Source organism: Mus caroli, chromosome 2 (genome assembly GCF_900094665.2).
Source record: "Mus caroli chromosome 2, CAROLI_EIJ_v1.1, whole genome shotgun sequence".
Lineage (NCBI taxonomy): Eukaryota > Metazoa > Chordata > Mammalia > Rodentia > Muridae > Mus > Mus caroli.
The window spans coordinates 34660110-34674537 of NC_034571.1; the positions used below are offsets into that span (position 1 = coordinate 34660110).

General features: G+C 38.8%; 1 protein-coding gene across 4 annotated transcripts in view; it reads right to left on the reverse strand.

Moving 5' to 3' along the window:
- The window catches only part of Nr6a1 (nuclear receptor subfamily 6 group A member 1), a 193153-nt gene that overhangs the window by 56976 nt on the left and 121749 nt on the right, over positions 1-14428 (reverse strand). Inside the window, exon 1 of one of the 4 annotated variants that reach the window (XM_029474599.1) lies at positions 4037-4335. The exons of the other annotated variants lie outside the window; for them this stretch is intronic. Within the exon in view, the coding sequence (XP_029330459.1) occupies positions 4037-4052 (16 nt within the window). The 5' untranslated portion in view covers positions 4053-4335. Of the gene's footprint in view, positions 1-4036; positions 4336-14428 lie in introns of those variants that run through there. 4 annotated transcript variants of the gene reach the window in all.

Below are 14428 nucleotides of genomic sequence, written 5' to 3' on the forward strand. Positions count from 1 at the left end.
AGGCCAGCCTGGTCTACAGATTGAGTTCCAGGACAGCCAGGGCTCCCAAAAAAAACCCTTTTCAAAAAAAAAAAAAAAAAAAAAAAAAAAAAAGATGTGAATGTTTTTCTTTCTTTCTTCCCTCCTTCTCTTCTCTTCTCTCCCCTCCCCTTTCCTCCCCTCCCCCCTCTCTCTCTTTTAGGTTTTTCGAGACAGGGCTTCTCTGTATAGCCCTGGCTGTCCTGGAACTCACTCTGTAGACCAGGCTGTCCTGGAACTCAGAAATCCACCTGCCTCTGCCTCTGCCGGGATTAAAGGCGTGCGTCACCATGCCCGGCCGTGAATGTTTTTCAATTGCTTCAACAAACTACTGAGGCATGTAGAAAGAAGAATCTTGAAAAAAAAAAAAATTAATTCCTTGGATTAAAAAGAAATCTCAGTAGCAAGGTGACACAAGAATGTCCTTTAAAAAATTGGTGGTAGAGGGATTGTTTGATTTTCATACTAGTCCCTCTAATATTCTTTTTTTAATCCTACCTCTAAATCAAACACGATCACAGCGATGTCTGTGTGTAAAAGTGACAAAAGCAATGAGCCCAAATCCCAACCTCATCTTGAGCCCTGAAGACTTTAATGGCTTTTCCCTTCACTAGACTCTCCCCTAATACTATTAAAGACCACATTGTTCAAAGAGATTTCATATCTCATTTTAATACAATGTATATGGTAACTAAAGTTCTGAGTTTGTTAAATAATGTCTTTCATTTAAGCTTGAGTGCAGAGTTACAATATATCTGAGATAGAGGAAAAAATGCTACCAGGCAGGCTCTAGTTGCAGTAATTAAATCAGAGTTTCTTTTCATTCATTTTTCAAAGGGATATGGACGAAAAGGGTGTTAAATATATATATCCAAAAGATCCATGAAATGTCTAAGTATTTGCCCCAATTGTCCAAAATAAGTCAGATCTTATTTCAAGCCTAAATAAATTGAACTTGCTGTTAATTTCAAATGCACGTTTCCTCCTCCCCCACTTATTCCATTTGTATGTCTGCAAGTCACATTATGGACCCCTAGCTGTTTTATTCATGTATTCCATAAGATTTCAAGGGAGGAGAATTGGAGGCTATTTTTAATTCCATTTTTTTTTTCAGTTCTTACCACTAATTGTCACCTATACTTTGACAGGTTAGTGGTAAAGAGACCGCAACCAGTCTTTCAGCATTACTCAACTGCCAAAAACAGTTTGCATAATAAAATAGCCACTGATGTCCTCTGGAGAAAGATGCAACAAAATAGGGACCTTACAGATGGACTTGGGAAGAGAAGCTTGGGGGATGAAAATCTTCACTGGAGCAAAGGGAGACAACCCTTTAAATCTTTAAAACTATAATTTAGTTGGCAGAACTGCTCACTTTCCCCAACTTGGACATTTCTGTCTAATGTTTGTATAATACACCAAAATATAACATGATTTTATAACACCAGTGTGTTTTAAGATAATCCTAGGATCTTTGCACAAACCTGGGTCTAAATAATCTCCAAATTACGTACTAAGAGCATCTGTGTAGTTCAATTCAAGTTTCAAGAGCCAATACCAGCTGTTGGGGGAGGGATTTCACACGTGTTACACAAATCCCAACCAAATCTTGTTGTCATCCTCTCTCCACCCCATTTTCTCATTGATGGAAAACCAGTAAGTAAAGCAAATGCTCAAAGAAAAAATGGGCGAAAAGGAAGACAAAATCCTTAGTGTTTAGACACACACAACCTCCTCCAAAATGCTCATCCTTTCCAGTCCCAGGCAGTGTCAGCATGAGGACAAAAGGCATTTAAAACTCAATCTGGAGTGATTTCTAACAGGAATTCCCTAGCTCTACAAGTTGGAGAATGGGAACATTCCCAAATGTTGAAAGGCACTTATTTTTCCTCTTTTAAGGAGCAATCCAGTTTTCACAGGAAATTCATTTTGTAGCATTGTTTTGGTTTTAGGTGGCTGTCCTGTAAGCCAGGCTGTTCACAAGAGCTGCATCTATCTTGAAGTGTGCACAATAGCCTCTCTTGCGGCTCTCTCTTCCTCTGTTATTGATCCTTACAGATGCTCCAAGACCCTTCCCCCACCTTTCTCCAAATCCCAACCCCCCATTCTGAAAGATAGCTTAAGAAATAAGACTTCCTGCCTAGCGACTGGCAGGGCTGAAAGACCAGATTGTATGACTCCACAGATCAGGCCGGCCACAGAGAAGCCTTGAATAGAGTTAACCCTCTGTGAACTAAAACAAAACATTTGCATGCCCAGCTGTGACAAAGGTTAATTTAAATGGACAAGGGCCCAATATCTAAAACCAGGGCACACTTTTTTTTTTTTTTTTACAGTAGCATTTTCACTGACTTTTGTAAGCAGTCAATTTTGCCTCTTAAGCTTCCAAAGACCTCATTCAGCTGTGATAATTAATTTTGCTTTCTGGCAGTTGGCATAAAGATTAGAGTGAAACAGATTAGAGTGAAACAATACACTTTCTTGTTTTGTACGTGCCCTTTTTTTTACTGCCCTAAGTTATATTCTGACACTAAATGGCTAAGAAAAATTGAAGTTTTAGAACTTAATAAAATATACACTTTGAGAGAATTATCCAGGCATCAGGAATTAGTAGATAAAGATCTCTATGAGATTCAAATTGGCTAGGGGAAAAAAAAATCTCCCAAGCCCTAAATTTTTCACAACTGCCCCTTCCAAATTCATGTACCCACTGCTGTCCTGAACTCAAATTCACATAACCACCTCTGCCTATCTCTAACCTATTCAATGAATCCCAAGAAAATCTTAGTTCTTAAACTATTCCTTTCTATAAATATGTTTAACAATTTCAAGAGCAATTAATAAAGAATTACTGTGCATGTTAAGGGGAAAAGGAAGCTATTTATGATAAAACTACAGATCTTACACATAATTGATAATTTCTGCACTCCTTTGTTTCTACTAATTTACAAAACCCAGTAATGCAGTAATGCTGGCATGTAATGTATATAAGGAAGGAGAGTAACAATATTATAAAGAACGCTACCGTGAGTGGAAGGCTCACTTCCCTGGTTCATGCATCCCCCAGAGTGATCACAAACCTGCAAAGCTGCCTATGACAGATGTTAGCCATGCTGAAAGGGGCTGGGGAAGCTATCCTCAGACAATTTCATGGGGGCACTGCCGTTACTAGAAATTTATCAATTGCTTCAAAGACTTAAGAGCTCTTTTCGCTTGATAATGTCTTTCAATAAGGAATCAAACTATTAGATTCTACATTATCAGCATAGCATCATTAATGCTAAAACTCACTTCTACACTGTTTGATAGCTGTATTTTTCTTTCCAGGCCAAATAATAATGTGGAATTCTGGAGTTTCTCACATAAGCAGGAGTTTATTCCATATAAAGTTATAACAATATCTAATCAGTGTTATTTACAATCACACGGAAAAAAAAAACACCTCAAAAATAAAACCAAATCTACTCACTTAGAAACACTTAAAAAGAAATTAGTATGGACTTAGTCTTATACCCCAAACCATAAAGCTTTAAGTCCCCTAAGAGGATGAGGCTACCTTATCAATGGCCTCACGACCCCAATCCTATCTATAATTAACAGTACTAAATAAGGTTTAGGCAGATTGTAAACTGGATTAAAGAATTTAAAATATAAACAAATTCTGTCAAGAGGTAAAACACACAATGTTTAAAGATAAAATTTACCGTGTACTGAAATATGAAGCTTAAGATTTTTTCAAATCAATATTAAACTCAAATCTATCACCTCTCCCTTTCCTGCTCTTTCTACAATCAATTAATCCACCAGTTTCCCATAGCTTCTTTTCTGTATCTCACAACATTTGCAGGCAGTTCCTATAATAAAACTTGACTGAATTCTGCCAAGCTACAACAAGAAAATCAATGAAACAAACAAACAAAAAACAAAACAAAACTCAGTTGTCTGTGAATCATGTCTAAACCTTCCAGGAATGTTTCTAAGCTTTCTGGTCCCAGAGTTAAGCAATCAATTCCTTTACCTTCCCATGTCTCCATTTCATGCTTCTCCAAGTCTGCTGAGAAGTTCTGCCGAAGCCATGAAGAAACCGAGATTACAGGGTAAACTCCGCTTGATGACTACCCTTCCCACACTTGCTCAGTTTCTTTCTCTAAGCCGAACTACGACCGGACCGACCGTCATCCTCACAGGTCAGTTTACAAGCCGGTCATGTGATTACAAAGTTCAGGCTCTAAGGTCACAGTGTGCTTGGAGTTCGTTTATTACCAAAGGTTATCTGAGTGGAACTGATAGACTTATTTTCCTCAGTTAACAATACTGTCGCACACACTTTCCTGAGAACTGATACAGGAACATTTAAAGTGAAATGCTCCTCTAGTTTAAAGCAGATCCTAATAACGACACAACACAAAACACAACAAAAACCAAAGACATTTTTGAAGAACTAAATTTAAAAGGGTTCTACTATGTAGGGTTTTTCTTTTTCTTCTTTACCCTAAGTCCTATGCTACACTATGTTTCTAAACTCTGGATTAAAACATTTAGTGCTAACTAAAAGCTTTGACAATTCAGGCAAGACAATTCAGGGCAAGCAAAAGGGGTTTGCTAATTTTTTTTAGGAGTTGGAGTTCTCTGTTTTTTGTCGTAATAATAAATAAGGACAGGCAAACTCTTTTTGCTAAGCGCTCTGGGCAGGGTCCCCTTACCTTTCTTCAGCCTCTGGACCAGTGGATACAAGATGATACATACTTGAAAGAATGTGGGAAAAGGACACTAGGACTTCACAATCCTTTTGAAAACCCAAAGGTTAGAATTCCTGCCCCTAGCCGAAGGAAGGTTACATCTTTTAAAGTAGGATTCTTGCTTCATTCCCCAAGTGCCAAAGATCTTAAGTAAGCACCTTGCCTCAGCCTTCCTGATTCCTGAACACTGAGTAAGAAAGGGTTTGCAGAAGCAGGAAATCTGGGTCACATGCAAATGACACCTGGTCAAACACTCAGCTGTCCATTGCTGTATCAGCAGACAAGCATCAGAAGGGAACGCTCCTATATGAAAGGCCTTGACTTTGATCCCCAGCACCACACAAAGGGTGAGGGTGGGGTAGGGTAAGCATGTTCCACTGAGAAGGTAGAATAGAACTGAATTCCTAAGGATAAATGCTACATATATATCTGTGATGTGCATTCACTCTAACAAAGTTCCCCTTTTCTCCAGCTTAGCTTAAAAAACAACCAATCAACCAACAACTGGAAGAAAAGGAAAGGAAAGGAAAGGAAAGGAAAGGAAAGGAAAGGAAAGGAAAGGAAAGGAAAGGAAAGGAAAGGAAAGGAAAGAAAAGAAAAGAAGAGAAGAGAAAAGAAAAGAAAAGTCTCCTTGCATACTAGTGGGACTTGTCACCCACCAGCCATGTAACTGAAGGGTGAGTAGTCCTATCACCATTAAGGGCTTTCTTAACCAATAGTATGCACCAGGATTATCTCCCAAAGAAAGGCTAAGAAACAAGACACCAATTATTTAGAAAACAAGAAAAAAGATTCAATTCACCTAAAAATGCTTTGCCACTGCACTCCTTATCTAACCAACCAACCCCAACCCCCCCCCCACACACATACAGACAGAGAGAGAGAGAGAGAGAGAGAGAGAGAGAGAGAGAGACATTACTAGTTTTCACATCACCATAAAACAAGAAATTAAAAAGATTTTCCTTTGCCAGTAAGGGCACACACCTTTGATCTCAGCACTCCAAAGGCACAGGCAGGTGAATCTTTTGAATTTGAGGCAGCCTGGTCTACAGAGTTAATTCCAGGACAGTCAGGGCTATACAGAGAAACCCTGTCTCTGGCTTCGGGGGGGGGGGATCAGTTTCTATCAAACTTAATGATGCTTTTGATTAATTTTACTCAAGTGGCAATAAGTAGAATGAGGGGGAAGCCTGGGGACGTCACTAATTGACAGAATGATAATTTAGTATGCACCAAGCCAGAGTCCATCCTCAGCACAGTAGAGGTGGGGGAGGATGTGGATCAAAAACTAAACAGGGAAATGGCCATTAACCAAAAGCTATTCAATTGGAAGCACTTATTTTCAAAGGGCAGTTTCTAGCTCCCTGAAGGAGATGGGCTTATCATAATTTACACCTTTGCACAACTGAGTTCTGGAAACTCCACTCTGTACTACAACTACAGTAGGAGAAAAAGATAAACAGCCTGGCTCCTCCTGGTGAGAAGATTGAAGCAGAGAGCTTAACTCGCCTGCTGCTGTTACATTCTGAGGATCAAACCAAAAGCACTGCACATTCTAAACAGACACACTGCCTCGGGGTCTGCTCCTCCTCCCTGCACACCCCCAGCCCCCAGCCCCCAAAACAGGGTCTTACTATGCAGCCTTGGTTGGCCTGGAACTAACTTATTTTGTAGAGCAGAATGGTGGGGATTAAAGGCACAGGCCACCATGCCTGGCCTTCCTAACAATTCTTGATATACCTATAAGTCTAAAAACAATTTAAAACAAAACTTAGTTTATATTTTAATTATAATTTAAAGTTATATTAAAACATAATTATGTTAAGACAGGCAAGGTTTAGTCTGGATCCCAGAGCTCTCTCCATATTCTCATTTTCATAGCTTTTTGGAATGGAACACTTTACAGGAATTTCTGGTAGGCAACAAAAGAAAGGTGAACATGTGCCTCACTGCCTATAAGATGTCAAAGTAAAGCTCTGATATCAGCTAAGGCTCTGGACACTACTGAAAAGCTACTTCAGAGAACACAAATCACTCAGGATTGTTTTAATACTGGAATTTGTGAGTAAGAAGAGGGGGGGAGGGAAGAAAATGAGTCGGAAACATTTTTTATTTGCTAATATTAGCTTTCTAATCCAGACAAGAATAGATGGATTAAATCTTATCAGCACTGCATTTGAGTCCAAATGTAGGTGGAACGTTAGCTAGCCATAAGATACTTGTTTACATTTTCATTTTTTTAGATGGAGAAATCAAAACCTAGAGGAAGGACAAGGCAGATCATCTAACTAATGGAAAACAAATATCCTAACTTCTCACTCCTCTATTACATCATGTGGCTTTAGGGAGAGGTAAGACCTCTCTTTAAATGCCATGCTTACTGCTATTTCCCACGTGTTTGTTTATTCAAATAAAGGCTTTCAAAGAGGCATACATGTTCTAAACCTGAAGTGGTATCAAGACTAATATAAGTTTAGTGCATTAACATTATTAAAAGACTGTGTAGTTCCAGTGGCCTCAGGGTCATGGCAGTCATTTCAGCCTTGTTTTAAAGAAACGTTTGATGAAAATCTGAAACAAAGTAAAAGCCATGGGACCACTCATATAGAGAGACATCTGATAATTTCAGAAACTCAAATATAGAGAAATATTTTTAAACTTTTTAACCTTGAAAGATAAAAAGAGAAAATATAGGCCCAAAGACTCTGGTTCTCCTGCATTAGACCTTTGATAAAGACCATCTCCCATGGCAAAAGAAAGGGTTTTCAGCTAAAGAGGAATAATGAAACCACAATCAGATTGCGCTCACACTATCTGAGCCGACTGCAGAGAATGGGAGTGAGCAGAGAAGTGATTTCCAAGTTCTACTTCTCAAGCTGGAAAGGAGCTTTAATGCTTTCAACGTTGAGGTAAGCTTCGGTATTAGGACAATAAAGCCCTCCAGAAGCTGGAGATTTCCATCCAATCCTATAAACACACATACTCTCCTATAGGAAGACACTACGCTATCTATGGTAGCATGTGACCTTTGCTCTAAAGGTGCTCACACTCCAGCCTCACCTCTCCACTGCTCAAAATTAACCCACTGATAATGAAAATACACTACACACACAAGTGACAATATAGTGTTATGAATACATGACAGAATTGGGTAAGAAAATTATTATGGAAACACAAATGAACTGGTTTAGTAGGTAAAGGCACTTGCTATGAGAACCCACATATTATTAGGTCCTGGCTATATAAGAATTTTCTATTTTTACACTCACTTGATATTAGACCTTCTACTGAAAACCTAGTTCTCAAAGTAAAAGATTTCCTTCCATTATCTTCTATTTACTATATATATTTGGGTGCCCTTTTGACTAACATACACATTATAGATCTCCCATTAGATTCCAAGCTATTTGAGACTATGCTTATGTTTTTGATGACCACTGCATTGCATAGGTAGTGCAAGACCAAAAAGGCAGTCAAAAAAAGTAAAGAGTAGCTGGTCCTGAATCCAGCAACAAGGAAAAAGGAAAGAAAATCCCTTCAAGAACATAACCAATCACCAAGAAATCTGCCCCAGGTCATTTCTGCAAAGCCAAACCAGTTCTCCCAGTCCCAATTCTAAGGCAAGTATACACATCCATATGCAAAGCTTTCCTCTATCTGAGGAAATTTATGTAATAAAGTTGAAGACTTTAAACTGACCAGATAGTAATCCTACTATCAAAAACATCTATTAGTTACTCTTTACCAAAAATAGAAGACAAAAGAGAAAGCAACTGAGTCTTACCAGTGTGTTTTGGAGTAGGACTTGGTTCCAGTTGGCAAACAGATAAAGTTTTTTCAAACAAGATATTTAATTCAAATCTGAGTCAAGAATACAAAACAATCAAGCCCTCTCCTGGGTCCTGGAGTCAAATACTGCTCCTTGGAACCTCATGTCCTGATAACTGTTTCCAGGGCATCCTCATCTAAGGTACACCATCTTAAGCCCTCAAATACAGCTTTTCTTTAAAACTTGCTCTTTGTCTGGGCTCTGTTCAATTAATGATATCAACAAGCCTCCTATGCCAGAAACCTATGGCTCCTTCCTCAATTCCTTCTTTCTCTCTGAATATCACCAACTTCTGACTTTTTCTACCTACTCAAAAATGATAGAATCAGCCACTGTGAAGAGTTATCAGTAACCAAGAGTAGCACAATTCAAGCATCTTTAAATATATAATCAACTGCAATACAAATGTTTAAATCTTCAGGCTAGGGAGCATTAGTCAGTGGTGGAATATTTGCCAAGTGAATGAAACTGAGTTCACTTGCCAGCACCACCAAAAAGAAAAGGAAAAAAAAATCCATGACTTAATGATGCTAGGAGTGGGGATATAGCTCAGTTGGTACAGTGCTTGCCTAACATGCATGAGGCTTCTGGATTTGATATGTAGTACCAAATAAACTAGGCATGGTAGCTAAAAGGTTCTGTCTAGCCTTCATGGGGTCTGGAAGAGAGGAGGAGTGAGGACAGAAAAGAAATGCTGAAAAATTCTCCTATCATCAATGGTTGAATGTGTTTGAGAAGATATCATCTTGAAAATTACTAAGTAAGGAAAAGAAGCCTTTAATCTGTCTTTTCTAGATAAATTATACTATGTGTGCTGGCTAGTTCTACGTTAACATGTCGTAAGCTATAGTTATTTTGGAAGAGGCACTCTCAATTGAGAAAATATCCCACTAAATTGGCCTGTAGGCAAATCTGAGGTACATTTTCTTGATTGGTAATTAATGTGGAAGGCCCCAGCATACTGGTAGCCACTGGTGGGCTGGTTGTCCTGGATGTATAAGAAAGCAGGCTGCACAGGCCATGAGAAAAAACCAGTAAGCAGCGTTCCTCTACAGCCTTTGCATCAGCTCCTGTCCTGATTCCCTGAATAATAGACTATAAACTATAAGATTAAATTCCTTTTCATCTATAAACTTAAGATAATTCCTTTCTGCTCCAAGTTGCTTTGGGTCATGATATTTTATCACAACAACTGAAAAGTAACTAATATACTATGGAACAAAGGACAACAAATGAAAAAAAATTGGAGTTAGAATATTACTATGGAACAACCCTAGGTACCGATCATCAAGATATTACAAGAATAGAGAACCCAACAATTCAACATCCTCAGGGAGTATTCTCCTCAAAAGTTGAATCTGTGAAGATGATAGTCTCTAGCCTCCATCTACAAAATTATACAACTATAAGATTCAGAAAGACACATTTATCTACGTCACAAAGATATACCAACAGAACCCTTCCCAACACCCAGTGTTCACAGTGTGCTAAGAAGTTCTGAGTGCACTACTCACTCTGCATGATAAAAAGGTGAACTGCCCCTCACCGCTTTGTAGTTAGCAAGGTTAAAGAGATTATTTTAACTTTATCTGGGTGTTTCAAAAAAGACCATAACTAACCTTCCTCTTTGAACTAATATTAAGTTAGAGTGCTATTGTGAGAGACCATCTGGGACTATGTTCTTTCTAATCGATTAGTCTTCCTTAAATTCACTTTCTTTACAAATCAAAACCAAAACCAAAACCCCAAACTAGGATCCAGTTATCCTAGTTGAAAATACTATCCTGTCACTAAGATCCTTTTACAAACTCACAAATTTAGAAACTTTGTTCTTGAGTACAATGAGTCAGTTTTCCCACCAGAATCTTTGTCCCAAAGCCCACTGGAACGTTTGTTCACACATCTCTTAGAGGTAAGGAAGGGGACACCATCCTCCTTTCCCTTGTTCCAGAATTAGTGACAAAGAGTTCAACATTTAAAGCAAGTCAACATTGAGCAAGCCCTACTCTGTGACAAATAGGTTGGAAAGTCAAGATCCCCTCCTTGTAGAGATCAAGCCAGCAGGAGATACAAGGACACTTCTGAGATGAGGGGCAGAACACAATGTGTGCTCAGAGAAGAATGACCTGTCTCAGCTGGGGTGGGAGCAGATCCTCACTGTGGTATTGGTATCTACATATATAGCTGAGTATTTAATGAATTAAAAACAAAGGCTGGGGCTGGAGAGATGGCTCAGTGGTTAAGAGCACTGACTGTTCTTCCAAAGGTCCTGAGTTCAATTCCCAGCAACCACATGGTGGCTCACAACCACTTGTAAGGGGATGAGATGCCCTCTTCTGGTGTGTTTGAAGAGAACTACAATGTACTCACATACATACAATAAATTAATAAATCTTTAAAACAAACAAAAAAAAACAAAGGCTGGCCTGGCATGGTTGTGTACACCTTTAATCCAAACATTCAGGAGGCAGAGGCAGATAGATCTCTAGAAGTTTGAGATCAGCCTGGTCTTCAAAGCAAATCCAGGATAGTCAGGGCTGTTACACAGAGAAACCAGTCTCAAAAACAACAAGCAGGGTAATGGTGGCACACATCTTTAATCCCAGCACTTGGGAGGCAGAGGCAGGCGGATTTCTGAGTTCAAGGCCAGTCTGATCTACAAAGTGAGTTCCAGGACAGCCAGGCTATACAGAGAAACCCTGTCTCGAAAAACCAAACAACAACAACAACAAAACTAGATATCAAATAAAAGATATTGGGCTTCCACTGGTGACTTGAACACTACCTCCTCTGTGTCATCTCTCAGAGATAGAATCTTGGGAGCAAACCTTCTTTTGGAACCAAAGGTATTATCTACGCAATCCTTAAGACAACAGCAGTATGGCAAACAACGACTTTCAGGAATTCTTTCCTTGAACTTGTCCAAGCATCTCTTCCTAATAATGCTCCTTAGAAAAAAATCCAAGCATTACTGCAGGATTTGAATGTCACTTCAGCCAAAAAAAAAAAATTTGGGTTACAGGAAAAGGAGTGCATACTGGATAGTGTACAAAGTAACCTCATAGATTATTCCCTTCTTTGAGTTTCTTAACTGAGTTAGTCAGTTGCAATTCTTATCAGTCTATGAATCTGCTTGGTCATGCCCTTAAAAATTACCTACTTAAAATTCTTACACTACTGGGAAGGTAAATCCTCCTATATAATGGATCACTGTCAAAAACTAGTTTTCAGGATCACTGTCTAGCCTCCTCTATTACAAGGTTATTACATAAGCTGGTACACTGAGAGATTATCTGTCATACTGTTTCTCAAAACCAAGTCCATTTTAAATGCACATACTATTTAATCCAGCAACCTGAACACTTCTAGGAATATATAACCTATGGAAATGCCTGTATATGCAGGAGTAGAAAAGATATCATTGCAGGGGGCTGGAGATGTAGCTCCATTTGTAGAGTGCTTGCCTAGGAGGCTTGATTTCCAAGCACTGCATAAACCAGGCATAACTGCTCACACCTCATATTTAACACAGAGGTGGAGAAAAGAGGATAAAGGGCTGAAGGTCATCCATGGCTTCAAGGCCAGCTTGGGCTACACAAACCCTGAACCCTCTCTCCAAAAAATAGTTCTTTTAATATTTTATATAGTCTGCTTCTGCCTCCCAGGTACTGCGATTAATGGTGTGCACTGCCTTAAAAGTGTAGAGTAGGTCAAGGCAGGTAAAGATACTTGCCACCAAACCTTATAATCTGAATATGATCCCTAGATACATATGATGGAAGAAGAAACTGCTTCTCAAGGGTGGATAGTCCTTTGAGCCCCCATATGTACATTGTGAGATATATGCTACACCCTCAAAATAAAATGTAATAAACAAAATACAAGTATATAGAAATATAGGGCTTGGGCATATTTCTGTCAACAGAGCACTTGCCTAGCATGCACTAGTCTCTAGGTTTGACACCTAGCACTGCATAAAACTGGATTTGCTGCTTTATGCCAGTAATCCCAGTACTCTGGGAGATAAAAGCAGGAGAATCTGAAGTTTAAAGTCATACACAGCTACATAGTGAGTTTGAGATCAGCCTGGACAACTTGAGACCTAATCAGTCCCACCCTACCCCACCCAGGAGATGAAATACACATACGTGTACTTCAATACCTCTTGCTGAATTAGAGTTATAGAATAAACTAAACAACCATGGTACTTGTCAGAGTATATAAAGCAACAGTTCCAGGTACTAGACTTCAGGAGACGAAGGACGATGATTCCTGGGAGGCAAATAGAATATGGTGAGTGGATCTGTATTAGATTAGCATTCACATATCTCCCAATACCTATCCTGAAGATATTCTCCTTAGAGCACTGGCTGGCTAATCAGACTAACTACTTGATTCATTCAGTTCAAATGACAGACTCTAGGCAACTGGTAATGACTAGTTTGTGGAATAAAAGATGAAGTCAGCAGGAGCCAGATGAGACAAATCCAACAGGTTGAGAGGACAGTAGATCTTAATAAACTTTTCCTTAGCCTCCTCTTAATAGAGACAAAAATCCAATAGTATAAGCAGAAATTCCCTTTGCTCTGCAGCTTAATACAAATGATTGAAAAAGAAAATCATCATAACTTTCTTTCAATGACCCTTACACTGAAATTTTCTATTGGATACTTTTAAGGGCTCTACAATGGACCTTAACAATGCATTAAGGCAATCCTTGTGAGCCTATTCCTAGAAGATGGTTCTTTATAATCTTACATGCCCTCATGGCTGTAATGAGATAATTTTAAACTCAGTTTGGCATTGTCCCTTTATGTTGTTTACTCAGTCTCACACAAATAAGACACTTAGATTCGTTGAATATCTCTGCCCAGATAAGTTAATGCAAAGCTGAGAAGCTTGGATCCTTAATTGTGTAACATCAAGATTTTTCAGATGAATGAAGCATGAAACAAAAAACATCAAGAATACAATTATATCATCATAATGTCCCTATTTTAAAAAGAAAATTCACTACAGAGAAAACAAAAATAAAATGAGTTGGGAACGTTTTAGGTATGTGCTTCACAGTAAAAGACACAATGAGCAATATGATGACATAACTTGACAGACCATGAAAAGGCAACTGAAAAGGGCACATGGAGTTGAGCATCCAATAATGGGAACAAGGCATAGAACTGGAAGTAAAGTACTACTGCACTAAACACTAACACAGCTTCTGAGATCATTATTATGACTGATCCCATAGATACTACATGCTGCAGACTAGAGAGGGATACTAGGCCAGCAGCAATACAATATTTCAACCATTTCATAATTCTCATTATCCCACCATCTCATTCTTTATTCTGCCACTAAGCACATAAAATACCCTTCAAAATCATTGTAAGGGTTTTTATTTGTTTGGTTTAGTTTTTGCTCAAAGAATGGAAAGCTACTTCTTCTAGAGAAGTACTCAAACAAGCAGTCTCAGGCTTCTTTCAGGGCAATAATGTAGGTCTCTACATGCATATTAATTCTACACCTGCATAATTTGGAGAACACACAATGCCAAAAACTCAGGAGTGTTCTGAGAACAAGTTAGGATGTGAATAAATATTTTAAAGTGGATGTACCATACAAGTGCTATTCTGATAACAGAAACACAGTCATCCAGAAAAGACTGTTGGGAAAAGACAGCAGTGACAAAACAACCCTGAGATTCCACCTCACACCAGTCAGAATGGCTAAGACCAAAAACTCAGGTGACAGCAGATGCTGGCAAGGATGTGGAGAAAGAGAAACACTCCTCCATTGTTGGTGGGATTGCAAGCTTGTACAACCACTCTGGAAATCAGTCTGG